Below are 16,611 nucleotides of genomic sequence, written 5' to 3' on the forward strand. Positions count from 1 at the left end.
TTGGGTGAAAGTTTACAGAGCAAATTTACTTTCCATACAGCAATTCACATACACTCTGTCTCATGACATTGACTACAATTTACCCCAATGCAACAGCTCCCCTCCCACTTCCTCCCAATAGTTAGCCTCTTCCCTGTTTCCATCCCTCCATGTTCTCCTGCCCCCTGAGCTGCCTCCTTGTGCATAAACATAAACAGCCCTTCTTTCTCTCTGATTGTTCTCTCCAAGGAGTGTATCCACCTTGGGTAATTGTTCAACTCATATGCCTGTCTTTTGTTTGGCTGGAAGCCACAGGTGTGGGTTCAGTTTCAGACCTGAAAGGCAGCTAGGGGCCATAGTCTCAGTGGTTCCGCCAAGCTCTATCAGAACAGCAAACCTGGTCCCTTTTTTTTTTTTCCAAATGATTTTGAGTTTTGTTCCACATTGTTCTCCCACTCTATCCAGGATCTCCTACATAGATCCCCCTCCGAGTGGTTGACAGTGATATCCGGGCACCATCTAGTTTTCCTGTTAGTGCAGATTCTTAACAGGTGGTTAGGAGTTGGTAAGGCAAGTGAGAGAAGGAGAAGGTGGAAGTGAACATCAGGCCAAGAAAGAAGTATGTGGCAAGCATGGAGAATTTTGCGAGTCTGAGGAGTGGCAAGTTGTTTGGTATGCCTGACTTAGAGATCTGTTGATTTGGGAGAAGTGGAAGATGAGTCTGGAACGGTCAACAGAGCCTGATAATGAAGGGTCTTGTAGCCATGATAAGGAACAGGGAAATCATAAAATGTTAAGAGGGAAAGGGACTTTGGAGATCCTTTGGCCCCACCTAGTTTTGTTGCAGATGAGAAAACCGAGACCCAGGTTGTTTCATGATTTGCCCAAAGTCACTTAGTTAAGTGGTTGCCGAGTCTCTGTAGTCTTTAATATCTTGGCCAGGATTTAGTGTCTCTTTTCTAATATTGTCCCTGTTTATTATCATTTTTATTTTTTGTTTTCAATGTAGTAATAAAAGAAAACCTTTCTTTAGGTTCATAAGGTACAGCATGAGCTGCATAAATTGGTAGGCACTGGCCAGTGTACCCACACCAACTGGGAAGAAAGTGAGACCTCTAACTCTTTGTTTGTTTGTTTGTTTTTTCTGCTTAGCTTACACTTAGTGACCACGGCACTGAAATTGGTGGTGATGACAGACCCTGTGTTGGACTCACAGCCAGGCAACAGTACTGGGGAGATGGATGGACTGTGCTCTGAACTATTACTGATCCCCCAGCCTCTCTCTAACAGTGGAATCCTGGAGCCTGTTCAGAGCCCCTGCACCCCTGGGAGCCCCACACCTTTGCCTGCCCACTCAGGCTGTTTGCTGGTCGAGGCCACAGCAACTGAAGAGGGCACAGGGAACATGGAGATCATTGTGGAAGCAGTAGGTGGAAACCTGTCCCCGAGTGCTCCTGGAGACACCCCAGGTACAAATACAGTTTCTATAGGCCAGAGGGACAAGCAGCCCTGAGCTTTTGTCTATTTTATTTTTGATCTTTCTATATAAATATGAAAACACAAGGCAGCATCCTATTTTTATACTTTGAGATGTTGTAATTTGATTTGCAGTTGGCAAATGTTGACTGAAGGCTGGCAGGGTGACGCACAACCCCATACCAACCTCTTGGCAACCTATTCTCAGTGAGGGCTCAGGATGGACTTCACATGTGCTAGGCAATAATCCAGAGGGGAAGATCTGTCTGACAAGTCTGGCTTCTTCTTATTCTTGTAGTCCCTGAGGATTCTTTCTCCCATATTGACCCTCCCACCTGGAACTGCAGCCAGGGATTAGCTAAAAGGCTCAGGCTCTTTCTACCACCTAGGCTTGGCAGGGCTTTCCAGAGGTAATTTGGTACATATTCCCTGCCCTAGTTTCTTGTGTATTATGTACTTCACTCACCCCAGCATGCTATTGAGAGTGGCAGTTGAGCATTTGAATTTATCCTGAGAAAGTCTTCCCTTTGTTTTGCCCCTATCTACACCCTCTTAATTTTAGAAACTACCTGTGTCTTTAGGAGCTCTGGTAGCGTAGTACCTAAAGCACTTGACTGCTAACCAGAAGGCTGGCAGTTCAAACCCACCAGCCACTCCTCAGAAGGAAGATGGGGCAATCTGATTCCATAGTGATACTGCTTTGGAAACCCAAGGAGGGGTCTAACTTGACGGCACATAACAACAACAACACCACCACCTGTTTCTTTAACTTTCGTCCTCCAGGTCATCGTCACCACTTTCTCTGGCAGTATAGTGTTGTGACAGAGAATACTGGGAAAGTTGAACTAAACTTTTATGTTGCTACGTTGTTGTTGTTGTTATGTGCCCTCGAGTCGGGGCATATAACTCATAGCAACCCCTCCTTGGGTTTCCGAGGCAGTATCATTACAGAAGTAGATTGCCCCATCTTCCTTCCGAGGAGTGGCTGGTGGGTTTGAACCACCAGCCTTCCGGTTAGCAGTCAAGTGCTTTAGGCACTATGCTACCAGAGCTCCTAAAGTTTTATGTAGGGTGAAATAAATTTAAAAAATAAATAGCGAGCCTGGGGAAAATATTTACAATATACAAGAAATAGTTAATATCCTTAAGATTAAGAGTTCCACAATAAGAAAAAGATAAAAAGAAAGGAAAAGAAGGGGGTATTTTTGTTGTGTTTTGTTTTGTTTTTTAAAAAAAGCAAAAGGTTGGGATGGGACAAGAAATCTGCTTGCAATTTTTTTTTATTTCTAAAGAAGAAGTAAAAATGGTCAATAACCCTGTGTAAGGATGATTAATCTCATTAACATAGAAATAAATTCTAGTTAAAAAAAACTGTATCATTTTTGCTTGTCAACTTTGAATGTGGGGAAATAGATACTTTTACAATATCTATGGAGAGTATAAATTAATATAATATTTGAAGGTCAATTTAGTTACTTACCACAGTTTAGAATATGTATACTCTTTGACCCAGTAATTCTGCTTCTAGAAATTGGTCCTATAGAAAGACTCAGACACATACACAGATACAGATGTGGGGGGCAGCTTTGTAATGATTGGAAACAACCCCAATGTTCATCAGTTAGGGCAAAATTTTGTTGTGATTTAGCAGTGCTCTGAAATGCCATGAATTAGACAAAAGAAAACGTGAGGAAGATCTAAATGTATTCATAGGTAAAAGTATGAAAGTGTAAAGCTCTTGGTAGAATTGAAAGCAGTACTTTGTCATTTACGTTGCAGAAATCATCCCCATTTGGTTGGTTGTCTTTTAGCTTTATTGGGTCATTTTCTTTGGGAAGTTTCCCCTTCTTATTTGGGCAAAACATACTATCTTTTGTTAATGTTTTCTGGCTTCGGTTCATGTTTGTCCATCCATTTAACAAATATTTATTAAGCACCTATTTTGTGCCAAGTACTGTGCTAGATACTGGGCATACAGACACAGGTGCAAGATAGATTGCCCCTGACCTTATAGGGCTTACAGTCCAGGTGGCAGAACCAGACCATCTCCACTCCACAAATATTAAAATGCGCAGTACATTTTCTGCTGGAAGCTAACACTTGTGAGTCTCATTCCGTCTGATATGTTGCCTTTCTCTGTTGGCCCTTGCCTGCAGGTGTCCTGGTAAAGGTGGTGGAAGTGTACTTCTGTGAGCGCTGCGAGCAGAGCTTTGCGGAGCCCACTCTGCTGGCCCTGCACCAGTGCCCCGAGGCCCTTAGACAGCCTGTGCAGGGCCTGGCTAGCTCCCAGTGCTCTCTAGAGCTGCCTGCCGGCAGCCTCACCCTCCTTGGCCCTCTACAGGGCCAGAGCCCACTAGATAGCCCCCTGCCATGCCCCGTGTGTAGACAGGAGTTTGCCCAACCCCAGGCCCTGAAGAGCCACTTCAAGATTCACCGAGGCACTCCTGACACCTTCTCCTGCCCAGAGTCTGGCTGTGTGTTCTCCTCTGAAGATCGCAAGGGTCTGCAGCACCACCTGAGGCAGACTCACAAGGCGATTCCTGTGCCCTGCTCTTTCCGGGGCTGTTCCTTGCTCTTCGGGAGCCAGCAGGGCATGGAGCTGCACCGGCAGGCCCATTACCCTTTCCACTGCAGCCATTGCAACTTCACTGGCTCCAACGTCAAACTCTTCCGGCAGCATCAGCGGACCCATGGGGTCAGGACACAGGGAGAACTCTCTTCCGTTCAGGGCCTTCCATCCCAGAAGCCACTGCCAGGTATGAGGCAAAGGACCTTGCAGTCCCCTACCTAGAATGCAGTCAGCCCTATGGGAGAGAGCAGTGCATGAATACGAGGGACTCCAGAGTAGGGGCTCAGGAGAAGAGAAGTACTGGATGACACAGAAAGGTATCTAGAAATTATTGACTGGTCAGAATAGATAGAGTAAGAAGAAATCTTTATCCCTGAGAGTGAGTGCAGTTTGACTGTAGGTAACTATGGCCTTGAAGGTAACCAGTATTTTCTTCTGGTCCATTTCAGAACTTTCCAGGCAAAAGTTAAATGTTTATGGGTGGCTATAGGCTCTGGCAGAATGCTTTGTAAACTCCCTTTTAGAGCAAGTGGAAATGGGGTACTTGATGAGAGAAGCTTGGGTTATTTTAAAAATAAACCTTTATGAGGGTGGTGGTGCTTCACTGATTCTTCCTTCTCTTTGGGAAAAAAAAAAAAAAAAAGGTGTAGGTTGAGTAGAGGAGCAGAAGGAAATTGAGAAAATAGGCCAGGAGACACGACGATTCTGATGAGAGAACTTGACTTGCAAAGACTCAGTTATGCTCTGGGACCCAAAGAAAGGACTTGTCTTTCCTGGAGATGGGTCCCTACATCATTACCTCGCTGAGACAGCTGCTTCTGTTAGGGGATGGGAGGAGATTTGAGGCGGCCAGGTGTGATGACCTTGAATTGCTGAGTTGGCTTTCTCAGAATACTTTGGGGATCAGGGTATGTTTACTTACACTGAGCCATGGAAGTGCAATTGATTAGTTCTTACCTTGCAGCCCCTCAGTGATCTAAAAGCTCTTATCTTCAAGGGGTCTGAGTTTGGCATTAGATGACTTTTGATTTACTTTAGACTGAACATTGCTGACAGCTTGCCTCCTGCTCTTCCTATACTGGTCTTGAGTGGGAGTAAATTTATTTACTCAGAATCCCAGACTCCCTCTTAGTAAATGGGGAGGAGGGTGATTCTTCTAGCCAATAAGTGGAGAAGAACAAGTATTCAGTTCTGTCATTGGCTTCTGTAGACTTCATCAGATTTTGTGTCTCTAGCACCCAAACTAGCCCCAGGAGAGGGAGAGTCTTCCAAAGAAGCAGGTGTACCCTTGCCTGGGCAGGAATCAGCTGACGAGGAGGAAGCTGAGGAAGAAGAGAGTAGCTCCCAGAAGGACTCCCAGAATGTCCTGGAAAAAGGCCAGGGGCCTCAGCAATTGGAAGGTAATGTTGGCATTAGGCTGTCAGCCTTGGTGGTGGGAAGGAATGGGTTGTAGAGAGCCTGGCATTGTGGCTCTGAGGTTTGAGTTGTCTGAACTTTGGTTCAGACTCATTTCTTTCCATTCTGCTTTGACATATCTTATGTTGTTGTTGTTATGTGCCGTTGAGTCGAACCCGACTCATAGCAACCCCTCCTTGGGTTTCGAAGGTGGTATCACTATGAAAGTAGATTGCCCAACCTTCTTTCCAAGGAATGGCTGGTGGGTTTGAACCACTAGCCCTCTGGTTAGCAGTCAAGTGCCTTAGGCACTATATGACATATCTCATAGGAAAATGGTAAATGGATATGCTTTAGTAAATAGGGATAAATAGAGTTTGCTCTCCTGGGCTGATTTTCCTAAGGCAGAAAGCTTTTTTTGTGGGAGGCCTGGCCAGGGGTTCCATAGTTTAAAGATGCCAGTAGTTACTGATTCAGCAGCCTTCTTGTCTGGCACTGAGCCCCCTCATTTGTGTTTCTGAATCCTTGTTTCCCATTTTTCCAAGATAGAACATTTGAAACCTATCCCACAGGGAGCATATTTAGTGTCAGATGAATAGGAAAGCACTGATTGTATTTATGACCAGTTTTCTTACCTAGAACCATAAGCCATTGTTAAGAAATAAAAATCCTCTACTTTCTCTCTTCTGCTCATGCCCTATGGGGCTGTTTTCCTTCCAGACAGCCCCGCTGGTTCTTCTTTTAACCCCTATGGCACAAGAGCCAGAGGAACAGGAATGCTCCATCTGGGGTCTGGGTGGTTCTTTTGAGCAACTCTAATCAAAGGTTCAGGAATCATGGGTGACTGAGTGAAGCAAATGAAACAGGCCACAACAAGGTCTCTGATTTTATTTATCTGAATTCTTGAATTTCTCATCTTAGCTCTTATTTGAGACCCCAATTTGAGACTCTGTTGTTTGGTTTCCTGGAGAGAAAGGAGGCAGGTAACACAGAGTTCATGTCAGGGAAAGTTGTGGTTCTCTCATTATTTGGCCAGTCCCTGGCCTATTGAGGAGTCTCACTCTGTACCCTCTCTGTTTCCCTGATTATTCCTTTGACCCCTGTGTCCTTTCTTCCCTCTTCCAGGTGAGGTGGCTTCTGGCACTGAGTCCCTCTTCAAGACCCATATGTGTCCAGAGTGCAAGCGCTGCTTTAAGAAGCGGACCCATCTGGTGGAGCACCTGCATCTCCATTTCCCGGACCCCAGCCTCCAGTGCCCCAACTGCCAGAAGTTCTTCACCAGTAAGAGCAAGCTCAAGACCCACCTGCTGCGGGAGCTGGGCGAGAAGGCCCACCGCTGCCCACTGTGCCACTACAGTGCCGTGGAAAGGAATGCACTCAACCGCCACATGGCCAGCATGCACGAGGACATATCCAACTTCTACTCAGACACATACGCCTGTCCTGTCTGCCGTGAGGAATTCCACCGCAGCCAGGCCCTCAAGGAGCACCTCAAGAGTCACACAGCAGCGGCTGCAGCAGAGCCACTGTCTCTTCACTGCTTTCAGGAGGGCTGCAGCTACACAGCACCTGACCGCAAGGCCTTCGTAAAGCACTTGAAAGAGGCCCACAGCGTGCGGGCTGTGGAGTGCCGCCATCATTCATGCCCCATGCTTTTTGCCACAGCCGAGGCCATGGAGGTCCACCACAAGAGCCATTATGCCTTCCACTGCCCCCACTGTGACTTCGCCTGCTCCAACAAGCACCTGTTCCGTAAGCACAAGAAGCAGGGCCACCCTGGCAGTGAAGAGCTGCACTGCACTTTCTGTCCCTTTGCCACCTTCAACCCAGTGGCCTACCAGGACCATGTGGGCAAGATGCATGCTCATGAGAAGATCCACCAGTGCCCTGAATGCAGTTTTGCCACTGCCCACAAGAGAGTGCTCATCCGACACATGCTGCTGCATACTGGTGAGATGGATGCATCCTTATAACATGGTGGGAATAGCAACAGTCATGATGGTAACGGCCAACATGAGACACCACATGAAGGCTTTGCACACGTTTTCTCACTTCACCTAGTATTCCTGGAGATAAGCCTGGTATTCCAGTTTTACAGATAAGCCTTAAATGGTGTGTCAGTCACATGCTAAGAGGTAGAACTAGGGTTTGAATCCAGGCAGTCTGATTACAGAGCCCGTGCTCTAACCATTGTGTTCTTGTGCCTAAACTTAAGTCCCTTCCCAGGTCTCTCCACCCCTAGTTGGGCTGGTTGATCCTAGCTGTTAGAGTGGACATGCCCAGACCAGAACAGATACCTTCATTTGCAGTTTTGGGATGTGCTGTGAGAAACAAGACAAGGAGATAGACCCATTTTTATAAGAATGGCCTTCTATTGCTTGAGTGTCCATGATTCTGAAACAGGGTCACCTCCAGTGACCTGGAAGTTATAGATATTGGAGCTAAGAGTTGGTTATCAGTGTTACTAATGCTTTGGGTCACAACCAAGTCAAGCTTCCTGCCATGGCGTCATTCCACTTGTGATCTCCATATAAGCATCTGTGGACTGGCAGGATATCAAAGATCTCAGCCAAAATTCTTTGGTTTGGGAGGAAAGTTTTTAGGCAGCTTAGGATAGAGCTATTGCAATGAGTGGTTTATTTCTAAATATGCTTTAGTCACCAAATCTGTTTCAGAGGCCTTTCCATAAACTTTACCTCTGTATAGGAGCTCTGGTGGCATAGTGCCTAAGGCATTTGACTGCTAACCAGAAGGCTGGTGGTTCAAGCCCACCAGCCACTCCTCAGAAGGAAAACTGGGCAATCTACTTCCATAGTAACACCACCTCAGAAACCAAGGAGGGGTTGCTATGAGTTGGATCCAACTCAACAGCATTGAGTTTGGTTTTACCTCTATATAGTATTTTACACTTTACAGAGCTCTTTCAGATGCATTATCCAATTTAATCCATAATAACAACCTTGGAAGGCAGACAAGTAAAGATGAGAAAAGAAACTCTGTGAAGTTAAATGACCTGTTCCTAGACTATACACCTAGTTGCACAGCCAGAGCCAGAAAGAACCATGCTGTTTGCCAGAGAAAAGGACAGGGAACAGCCTGGAAGGAACATGCCCTCAGCATCTTAGAGCCAGACCTTGACCTGCACGTTGATAGCTCATCCTTGGGTTCTCACTAAATACCACTGAGGACTTGGGACATTTCACCTTCACTGTGTGAGGCCAATATTTTGATTGCCCCCTTTTTGGTAACAAGAAACTGAGACTTAGAGGGGTTAAGTGACCTCTGGGTTAAGTAACCTGCCCAAAACCACAGGCTAGTAGCCTAGGATCTGACCCACCACTTAATAGCACTCTGTGCCTTGGTTTCCTCATCTGTAAAATGGGGGTAATAGTAATACTTGTCTCAGGGCTATTGTAAGAATTCATTGAGAGGAAACATTTTAATAAAATGCTCAGAAAAGCACCCACCTGGTGAGCCGTGTATAAATGTTGGCTGTAAATATTTTTGTGATTATATCAGACTCCAGAGTCCGAGTCCTTCGCCAGTATGTCCTCTTGCCTAATTTCTTCTTGTCTTCCAAAAAAATGGTAGGAATTGGGCCAAGTTGAGAAGTTGGCCATTTCTGCCAACAAGTTGTATAGCAAATCAAAGTGGACTTTAAGCTAGTTTTGAAAACCTCCATTTTACTTTCTTCCCACACTCCCTGGTATAGGAGTCAGGGGAGCAGCCTTGCAAATTGATGCTTTTAGCACCTTCGCCCCTGCTAGGCATCAGGGCAAGCTTTTTGCAAAGGTCGTCTGTCAGCTCATTCAGTCTGTGTCTGACCTGTGTTCTCTCCTCTCATCCCACCCCACCCCCCTCGTAAGGTGAGAAACCTCACAAGTGTGAGCTGTGTGACTTCACATGCCGAGATGTGAGCTACCTGTCCAAGCACATGCTGACCCACTCCAACACCAAGGATTACATGTGCACCGAATGTGGCTACGTCACCAAATGGAAGCACTACCTCAGTGTACACATGCGAAAACACGCAGGGGACCTCAGGTATGAGCACACACACTTCCCCACCCCATCCCAAGAACTTTGTACCAAACTAGGCTCCTCTTGGTTCCAGCCCCTGGCCCCACTGTTCTTGTTAGTCCCGGAGAGACTCCTAAAAACCCTTGGTCTGTACCCATCAGTGTCTGTAGCTGGCCTGTGTGCCAGTGGCCCCGTCTATGTAGTGATAGCTCTCTGGGCTCAGGGAAGGGAGTATCGGCCTAGAGACTAAGGTGTCACTTGAGTTCTTAGAGTCTAGTCCTGGGAAAATGATGCTTTCCAAATCCAGGCCAGTTTCCTTCTGACCTGTGAACACAGCTGGCTTAGGGGCTTCTCCAGAGTGTTGGTACCTTCATAGGAAAATGGGAGCAAGGCACAGAACTGCCCTGCATGGCTCTAGCAGTGTCAGCTCCTTAGAAGTCTGTAGTTCGTGATTACATTCCTTTAGGAGACAACCTAGAGTGGGGGCTAAAACACAGGCCCTGGAGCTAGGGTTCAAATACTGCCTCTGCCCCTCACTTCTTTTGTAATCTTAAAAATAAAACCAAACCCATTGCCATCAAGTCAGTTCTGACTGATGGCATCCCCACTGGGTTTCTAAGACTGTAAATATTTACAGAAGTAGATTGCCTCATCTTTCTCCCAGGAGTACTTGGTGGGTTTGAACAGCTGACCTTCTGGTTAGCAACCAAATACCATACCCACTATGCCACCAGAGCGCCTTGTGATCTTAGGCAAGTTATTAATTTCTCTGTGTCTTTGTTTTCTCATTTGTAAAATGGAGGTATTTGTTTCATGGGCCAGTGGAAAGGAGGATCAAGTTAGATGGTACATGTAGATGGTAGAGCCTGGCCCAGAGGAAGTACTATTTGTGACTGTTAGTTGTTATGACTGGTTTATAATGATTGCCCCTCTTCCCTCCTTGTCAGATACCAGTGCAACCAGTGCTCCTATCGCTGCCACCGGGCTGACCAGCTGAGCAGCCACAAGCTGCGGCACCAGGGCAAGTCCCTGATGTGTGAGGTGTGTGCCTTCGCCTGCAAGCGGAAGTATGAGCTGCAGAAGCACATGGCTTCCCAGCACCGCCCTGGCACACCAGCTCCTCTCTACCCCTGCCGCTACTGCAGCTACCAAAGCCGCCACAAGCAGGCCCTGCTGAGCCATGAGAACTGCAAACACACCCGCCTCCGTGAGTTCCGCTGTGCCCTCTGTGACTACCGCACCTTCAGCAACACCACCCTTTTCTTCCACAAGCGCAAAGCCCATGGCTACGTACCTGGGGACCAGGTCTGGCAGCTCCGCTATGCTAGCCAGGAGCCAGGGGGCTCTAGGCAGTGTCCAACACCCCCATCAGACACAGAGCCCTCAAACCAGCTGTCTTCCCAGCCTGAGAGTCTGAGCACTGACCCTGGGACTGTCGTGGAGCCCAGTTTGGGCCAGGCCATGCCAGAGACAAGTGAGGAGGATGGTGCTGGGAGACAGGATGGCGCTGAGGCTCCTCAGGGGGATGACCTCGTTGGCAGTCCCCGCCCAGCAGAGGTGGATGAGGGTGGCTGCACTCTACACCTAGAGGCCCTGAGAGTAGAGCTGGAACCCGTGGCCGAGCCACCCCTTGAGGAGATCACTGAGACAGCCCCAGTGGAGTTCAGGACCCTGGATACCTCAGGGTCCTTGGGACTGGAAGGGCCAGATGGAACTTTGACAGAGCTATCCAGCTTTGAAGGCGTTGGGCCTTCTGGCTTGGGTGCTAATGAAGAGCCCATTCTGGAGAAGCCAGTCCCTGAGCCTCCCAGAGAGCCCCCATTCTCAGAGGAGCCCCCTAACAGCTGGGTGGGAACCTTCAAGACAACTCCATCTGCTGAGACAGCACCCTTGCCCCAGTTTCCTGAGTCAGAGTCATTACTCAAGGCCCTAAGGAGGCAGGACAAAGAGCAGGCTGAGGCACTGGTGCTGGAGGGACGAGTGCAGATGGTAGTGATCCAAGGAGAGGGCCGGGCCTTCCGCTGCCCACACTGCCCTTTTATCACCCGCCGGGAGAAGGCCCTGAGTCTGCACTCCAGGACCGGGTGCCAGGGCCGCCGAGAGCCCCTGCTGTGCCCTGAGTGTGGGGCCAGCTTCAAGCAACAGCGGGGCCTCAGCACCCACTTGCTGAAGAAGTGCCCTGTTCTCAGAAAGAACAAGAGCTTGCCCAGATCAGAGTCACCCAGCCCTGTGCCCACCGGCACCCTGGCCTCAGAGGATGCAAACACTGGGAGGCCCCCACTAGAACCATTAGAAATAGAGCTAGTGTTTCCAAAAGCTACCCCTTCTGAGCTGCCCAGTGAGCCAAAAAACCTAGAGGAACCTCTTATCACACCCTCTGGCTCCCCAGTCCCTCCTGCAGGGAACCCCATACCTACAGGGACCCCTGAGAAGTTCTGCTTTGAGCAGGGCAAGTTTCACTGCAACTCGTGCACATTCCTTTGTTCTCGGCTATCCTCCATTACCTCTCATGTGGCTGAAGGCTGCCGGGGGGCACGTGGTAGGGGAGGGAAGCAAGGGGTCCCCCAGGCCCAGCCTGTTGTGTCCTCTGTGAACAGTGGGGACTCTGCTCCCCTGAGCAATGGGAGCACAGTGTTCAGCCCTGGTGGTGGTGACCTAGCTCTGGTTCCAAGACAGAAAGGGGCTCGCTTCTCCTGCCCTACGTGCCCCTTTAGCTGCCAGCAGGAACGTGCTTTGAGGACTCATCAGGCCCGGGGCTGTCCCCTTGAGGAGTCTGGAGAGCTACACTGTGGCCTCTGCCCATTCACCACTCCTGCTGCTGCCGCCTTGAGGCTCCACCAAAAGAGGCGGCACCCCACTGTGTGCCCAGCCCGTGGCCCCCGGCCACCCCTGCAGTGTGAGGACTGCAACTTCACCTGTAAGCAAAGCCGATGTCTACAGCAGCACCGGCGGCTCAAGCATGAAGGGGTGAAGCCACATCAGTGCCCTTTCTGCGACTTTTCTACCACCAGGAGGTACCGACTGGAGGCCCACCAGTCCCGGCACACGGGTGTGGGCCGCATCCCCTGCAGCTCCTGCCCTCAGACATTTGGTACCAACTCGAAGCTGCGCTTGCACCGCCTAAGGGTACATGACAAAACACCCACCCACTTCTGTCCACTGTGTGACTATAGTGGCTACCTCCGCCATGACATCACACGCCACGTCAACAGCTGCCACCAAGGCACTCCAGCCTTTGCCTGCCCCCAGTGTGAGGCCCAGTTCAGCTCAGAGACGGCACTCAAGCAGCATGCTCTGCGCCGGCACCCTGAGCCAGCACCCCCAGCCCCTGGCTCTCCTGCAGAGGCTACCCAGGGCCCCCTGCACTGCTCCCGCTGTGGGCTGCTGTGTCCCAGCCCTGCCAGCCTGCGAGGACACACCCGTAAGCAGCACCCACGGCTGGAATGTGCGGCCTGTCGGGAGGCCTTCCCTAGTCGGCCAGCACTGGATGAGCATCGGAGGCAGCGGCACTTCAGCCACCGCTGTCAGCTCTGTGACTTTGCAGCCCGGGAGCAGGTGGGCCTGGTGAAGCACTACCTGGAGCAGCACGAGGAGACTTCAGCAGCAGCCTCCGATGTGGACAGGGGTGCTAGCCAGCCTCCTCTGCGCTGCCCCTTTTGTGACTTTGCATGCCGCCATCAGCTGGTGTTAGATCACCACGTGAAGGGCCATGGGGGGACTCGGCTCTACAAGTGTACTGACTGTGCGTACAGCACCAAGAACCGGCAAAAGATCACCTGGCACAGCCGCATCCACACTGGGGAAAAGCCCTACCGCTGTCACCTCTGCCCCTATGCTTGTGCCGACCCCTCTCGCCTCAAGGTAAGGTCAGGGGCCGTATGGCCAGGGAGGGTAAGGAGTGCTGGCTCTGGAGCTCACCTATCTGGGTTCTCTAATCCCAGCTGTTCCACCATGAGCTCTGTGACCCTAGACAAATTCCTTAACTTCTCCAAGCCTCAGATTCCTCATTTGTAAAAAAGGAATAATACTTAACCAACTTGATAGGGTTGTTATAAGGATAAAATCCCATGATAGGTACTTGACAGGTGATGAGGCGTGTGATAGGTTGGGGGTCATCTGGTTAATAGCTAACATTGACTGAGCGCTTATTATATGCCAGGCACTGCACTTTTAATCCTTTTAAAAATACAAGAGACAGATATTTTTACTATTCCTTATTTTACAGATTAGTAAACCGAGAATTAGGGGTTAGGTTAGCCAATGACACAGCTGGTAAATGATAGAGCCGAGATTCCACCTCAGGCCAGGGCAGACCTAGAAGGAGACCAACTAAGTCAGGTTGGTGTCAAACAACCAGACTGGGAGACCTGCTAATGGGAGTATGCATAGCGTGGGAGCAGGGAACAAGGTTATCTGCCAAGAGCTTCCTGCCTGCTGGTCCTTACTCCCACTCCAGGAAGTACCCAGGGGTGTACATTATCTGGGCGTATTCTGTGTTTCTGCCCTCCTTCAGTACCATATGCGGATCCACAAGGAAGAAAGGAAGTACCTGTGCCCTGAGTGTGGCTATAAGTGCAAGTGGGTCAATCAGCTCAAATACCACATGACTAAGCACACAGGTGAGTCTCCATGGTTTTGACAGCCCCAAGGGGTTTTTCCACCCTTGGTATACCCAGCCACCCTGAAGTGATGTCCTTGCTCAGATTCAGTGCCCACATTGATTTCATGTTGAGGCTGGACAGTGGGCAGGGGAATCTGTACCAGAATGGCTCCCCACCCCACTGAAGACCTTTCAGAAGAGGGGTGAACCTGAGACCCTGGGCATGTGTACTGGATGGAGTCACCCGCCCCCAGTTGAGAACCCCCAACTCAAACATGAGTGATGGAGGGCAGGTCTACTTGGTTCCTACGTGGACATCATGGAGTAAAGAGAAAACATAGGGTTCTCCTGTTATGTCTCTTCCTTTTCTTCTGAGTATGGAGTCAGTATGTGTCCGCAGAGAAGGGTTAATGATCGTGTGCCTGTGATCTTTGCATATGGTCCCTCATGTGGAGGAATTGACCAGATACATTTCAAGGTCCTCTGTTTCTATGAATGCCACTTCTCTTACCTCTAGCCCTCCCCTAGTAAACATTTTATCTTACTTCTTGAGTTGAACAAGGAGTTGTTTTTAAATGGATTCCCAAACACCATGTGTACCCTATGACCAAAAGGGAGCTGGAATTTCCCATTTGGAAACCCTATCATATTTAAGTACTCATTGCTATCAAGTGGCTACTTAGGGGTCATCGGCACCCATTGAACACCCAGTGTTTAAAAGGGGCTATGTTGGGGAAGGACATGTAAGTGTCAGGTAGAACTGGAACATTCCAAAGGTGTGGTCATTAATCAGCCTGTTGTCTGTGTCTTTATGTCTCAGCATGACTATGACCCAATGGTCCTCTGAGCCTCATTCACTCCCCTTCATTGGTGATGTGAGGATACTCTGCCACTAAGCCTCCTCCTGTCTCTGCCCTGTCCTACAGGACTAAAGCCATACCAGTGTCCCGAGTGTGAGTACTGCACCAACCGGGCTGATGCACTGCGTGTGCACCGGGAGACACGGCATCGAGAAGCCCGGGCCTTCATGTGTGAACAGTGTGGCAAGGCCTTCAAGACGCGCTTCCTGCTGCGCACCCACCTCCGCAAGCATAGCGAGGCCAAACCCTATGTGTGCAATGTGTGCCACCGTGCTTTCCGCTGGGCTGCTGGCCTGCGCCACCACGCCCTCACCCACACCGACCGTCACCCCTTTTTCTGCCGCCTCTGTAGCTACAAGGCCAAGCAGAAATTCCAGGTGGTCAAGCACGTCCGCAGGCACCACCCCGACCAGGCTGACCCAAACCAGGGTGTGGGCAAAGACCCCACCACCCCCACAGTGCACCTGCATGACGTGCAGCTGGGGGACCCTGGCCCTCCTGCTCCTGCTGCTCCATCCACTGGACCTGAGGGCTGAGCGTCTGCCTACCCACCTTCCAGACAGGAAGAGGATGTGGTCTGAGGTGTGCAAACTGGAACCAGAGCTGGTCTGTGGAGCTTAGGGCCTAAGGAAGGGCTGGCTTTGGGGTGTCAGAGAGGCTGGAACCCTCCTGGGACTCTGGCTCTGGTACTTTGGAAGTGACATCTGTATAAAAGAGAGACGTAGACTATAACATTGATTTCCTGTTGAGGCGCTCTATGTTTAACTCTTGAGTTCTTTATTTCTTCCCCATCATGCCACTAAAGTTCCTGGCTATAAGAGCTAGGTTTTACCCTCTCTCCTCTTTCTTTCTTACAGTGTCACATTCTGTTTTTGTTCAACATCCTCAAAACACTTGTATCTAACCGCATGTGCTGTTGTGCCTAATGCTCTATAAAGCATGTTAAACAGAATGATCACTAGCTTTTAGATGCGTCCAAATTTCTGTCTTAACATTTCTAGGCTGTCATCTCAATCTGCCCTGTTGCCTCTCAGACCCCTGCCTCCCTTTGTCTCCTTCCATCTTCACTTGGTGATTGATTCTGAAACAGGCTCAGAAAGGGTTCCCTTCTCTCTGTCCTTGAGCCTGTTGTGGCCTTGGCCCTGCTATCTACTTCTGAACCTTTTGTCTGTATGTCAAAGGGAGGACTACTATCCAGTAAGTCTCCTCCAGGTACCAGCTGTAGTTCACCATCAACCTTCAGCAGCTGCAGTAAGGAGTTAAGACGCAAAGAAAGTGTGAAAGACAGGTGATCAGAGAAGTAAATCTCTAATCCAGAACTCTGTAAGTGCTTCACAATGACAATATAATTAGTCATCTAAACTGGGACCCGTTCCATTCCCCATTGCCCTAGAATTCGATTCCAACTCTTAGCGATTCTATAGGACAGAGCAGAACTGCCCCCATAGGGTTTCCAAGGCTGTAATTTTTTTATATTTATTTATTTATTTATTTAGGAGCTCTGGTGGCATAGTGCCTAAGGCACTTGACTGCTAACCAGAAGGCTGGCGGTTCAAACCTACTAGCCACTCCTCGGAAGGAAGATGGGGCAATCTACTTCTGTAGTGATACTGCCTCAGAAACCCAAGGAGGGGTCACTATGAGTCGGGTTCGACTCGACAGTACATAACAACAATAACAACATACATATTTATTTATTTATATTGTAATTT

At 49.2% G+C, this 16,611-nt stretch overlaps 1 protein-coding gene across 1 annotated transcript; it reads left to right on the forward strand.

Moving 5' to 3' along the window:
* The first annotated feature begins 1,168 nt into the window (after positions 1-1,168).
* On the forward strand, positions 1,169-15,435 carry ZNF142 (zinc finger protein 142). Its single transcript, XM_042780222.1, has 8 exons — positions 1,169-1,448; positions 3,612-4,211; positions 5,260-5,424; positions 6,545-7,369; positions 9,286-9,463; positions 10,387-13,300; positions 13,953-14,058; positions 14,966-15,435. Exons 1-8 carry the CDS (start codon positions 1,169-1,171, stop codon positions 15,433-15,435), a joined length of 5,538 nt encoding a protein of 1,845 aa, XP_042636156.1.
* Positions 15,436-16,611: the final 1,176 nt, after the last annotated feature.

The sequence above is a fragment of the Orycteropus afer genome, unplaced genomic scaffold (assembly GCF_000298275.1).
Source record: "Orycteropus afer afer isolate SDZICR_OR568_19922 unplaced genomic scaffold, OryAfe1.0 scaffold00002, whole genome shotgun sequence".
Taxonomy (NCBI): Eukaryota; Metazoa; Chordata; class Mammalia; order Tubulidentata; family Orycteropodidae; genus Orycteropus; species Orycteropus afer.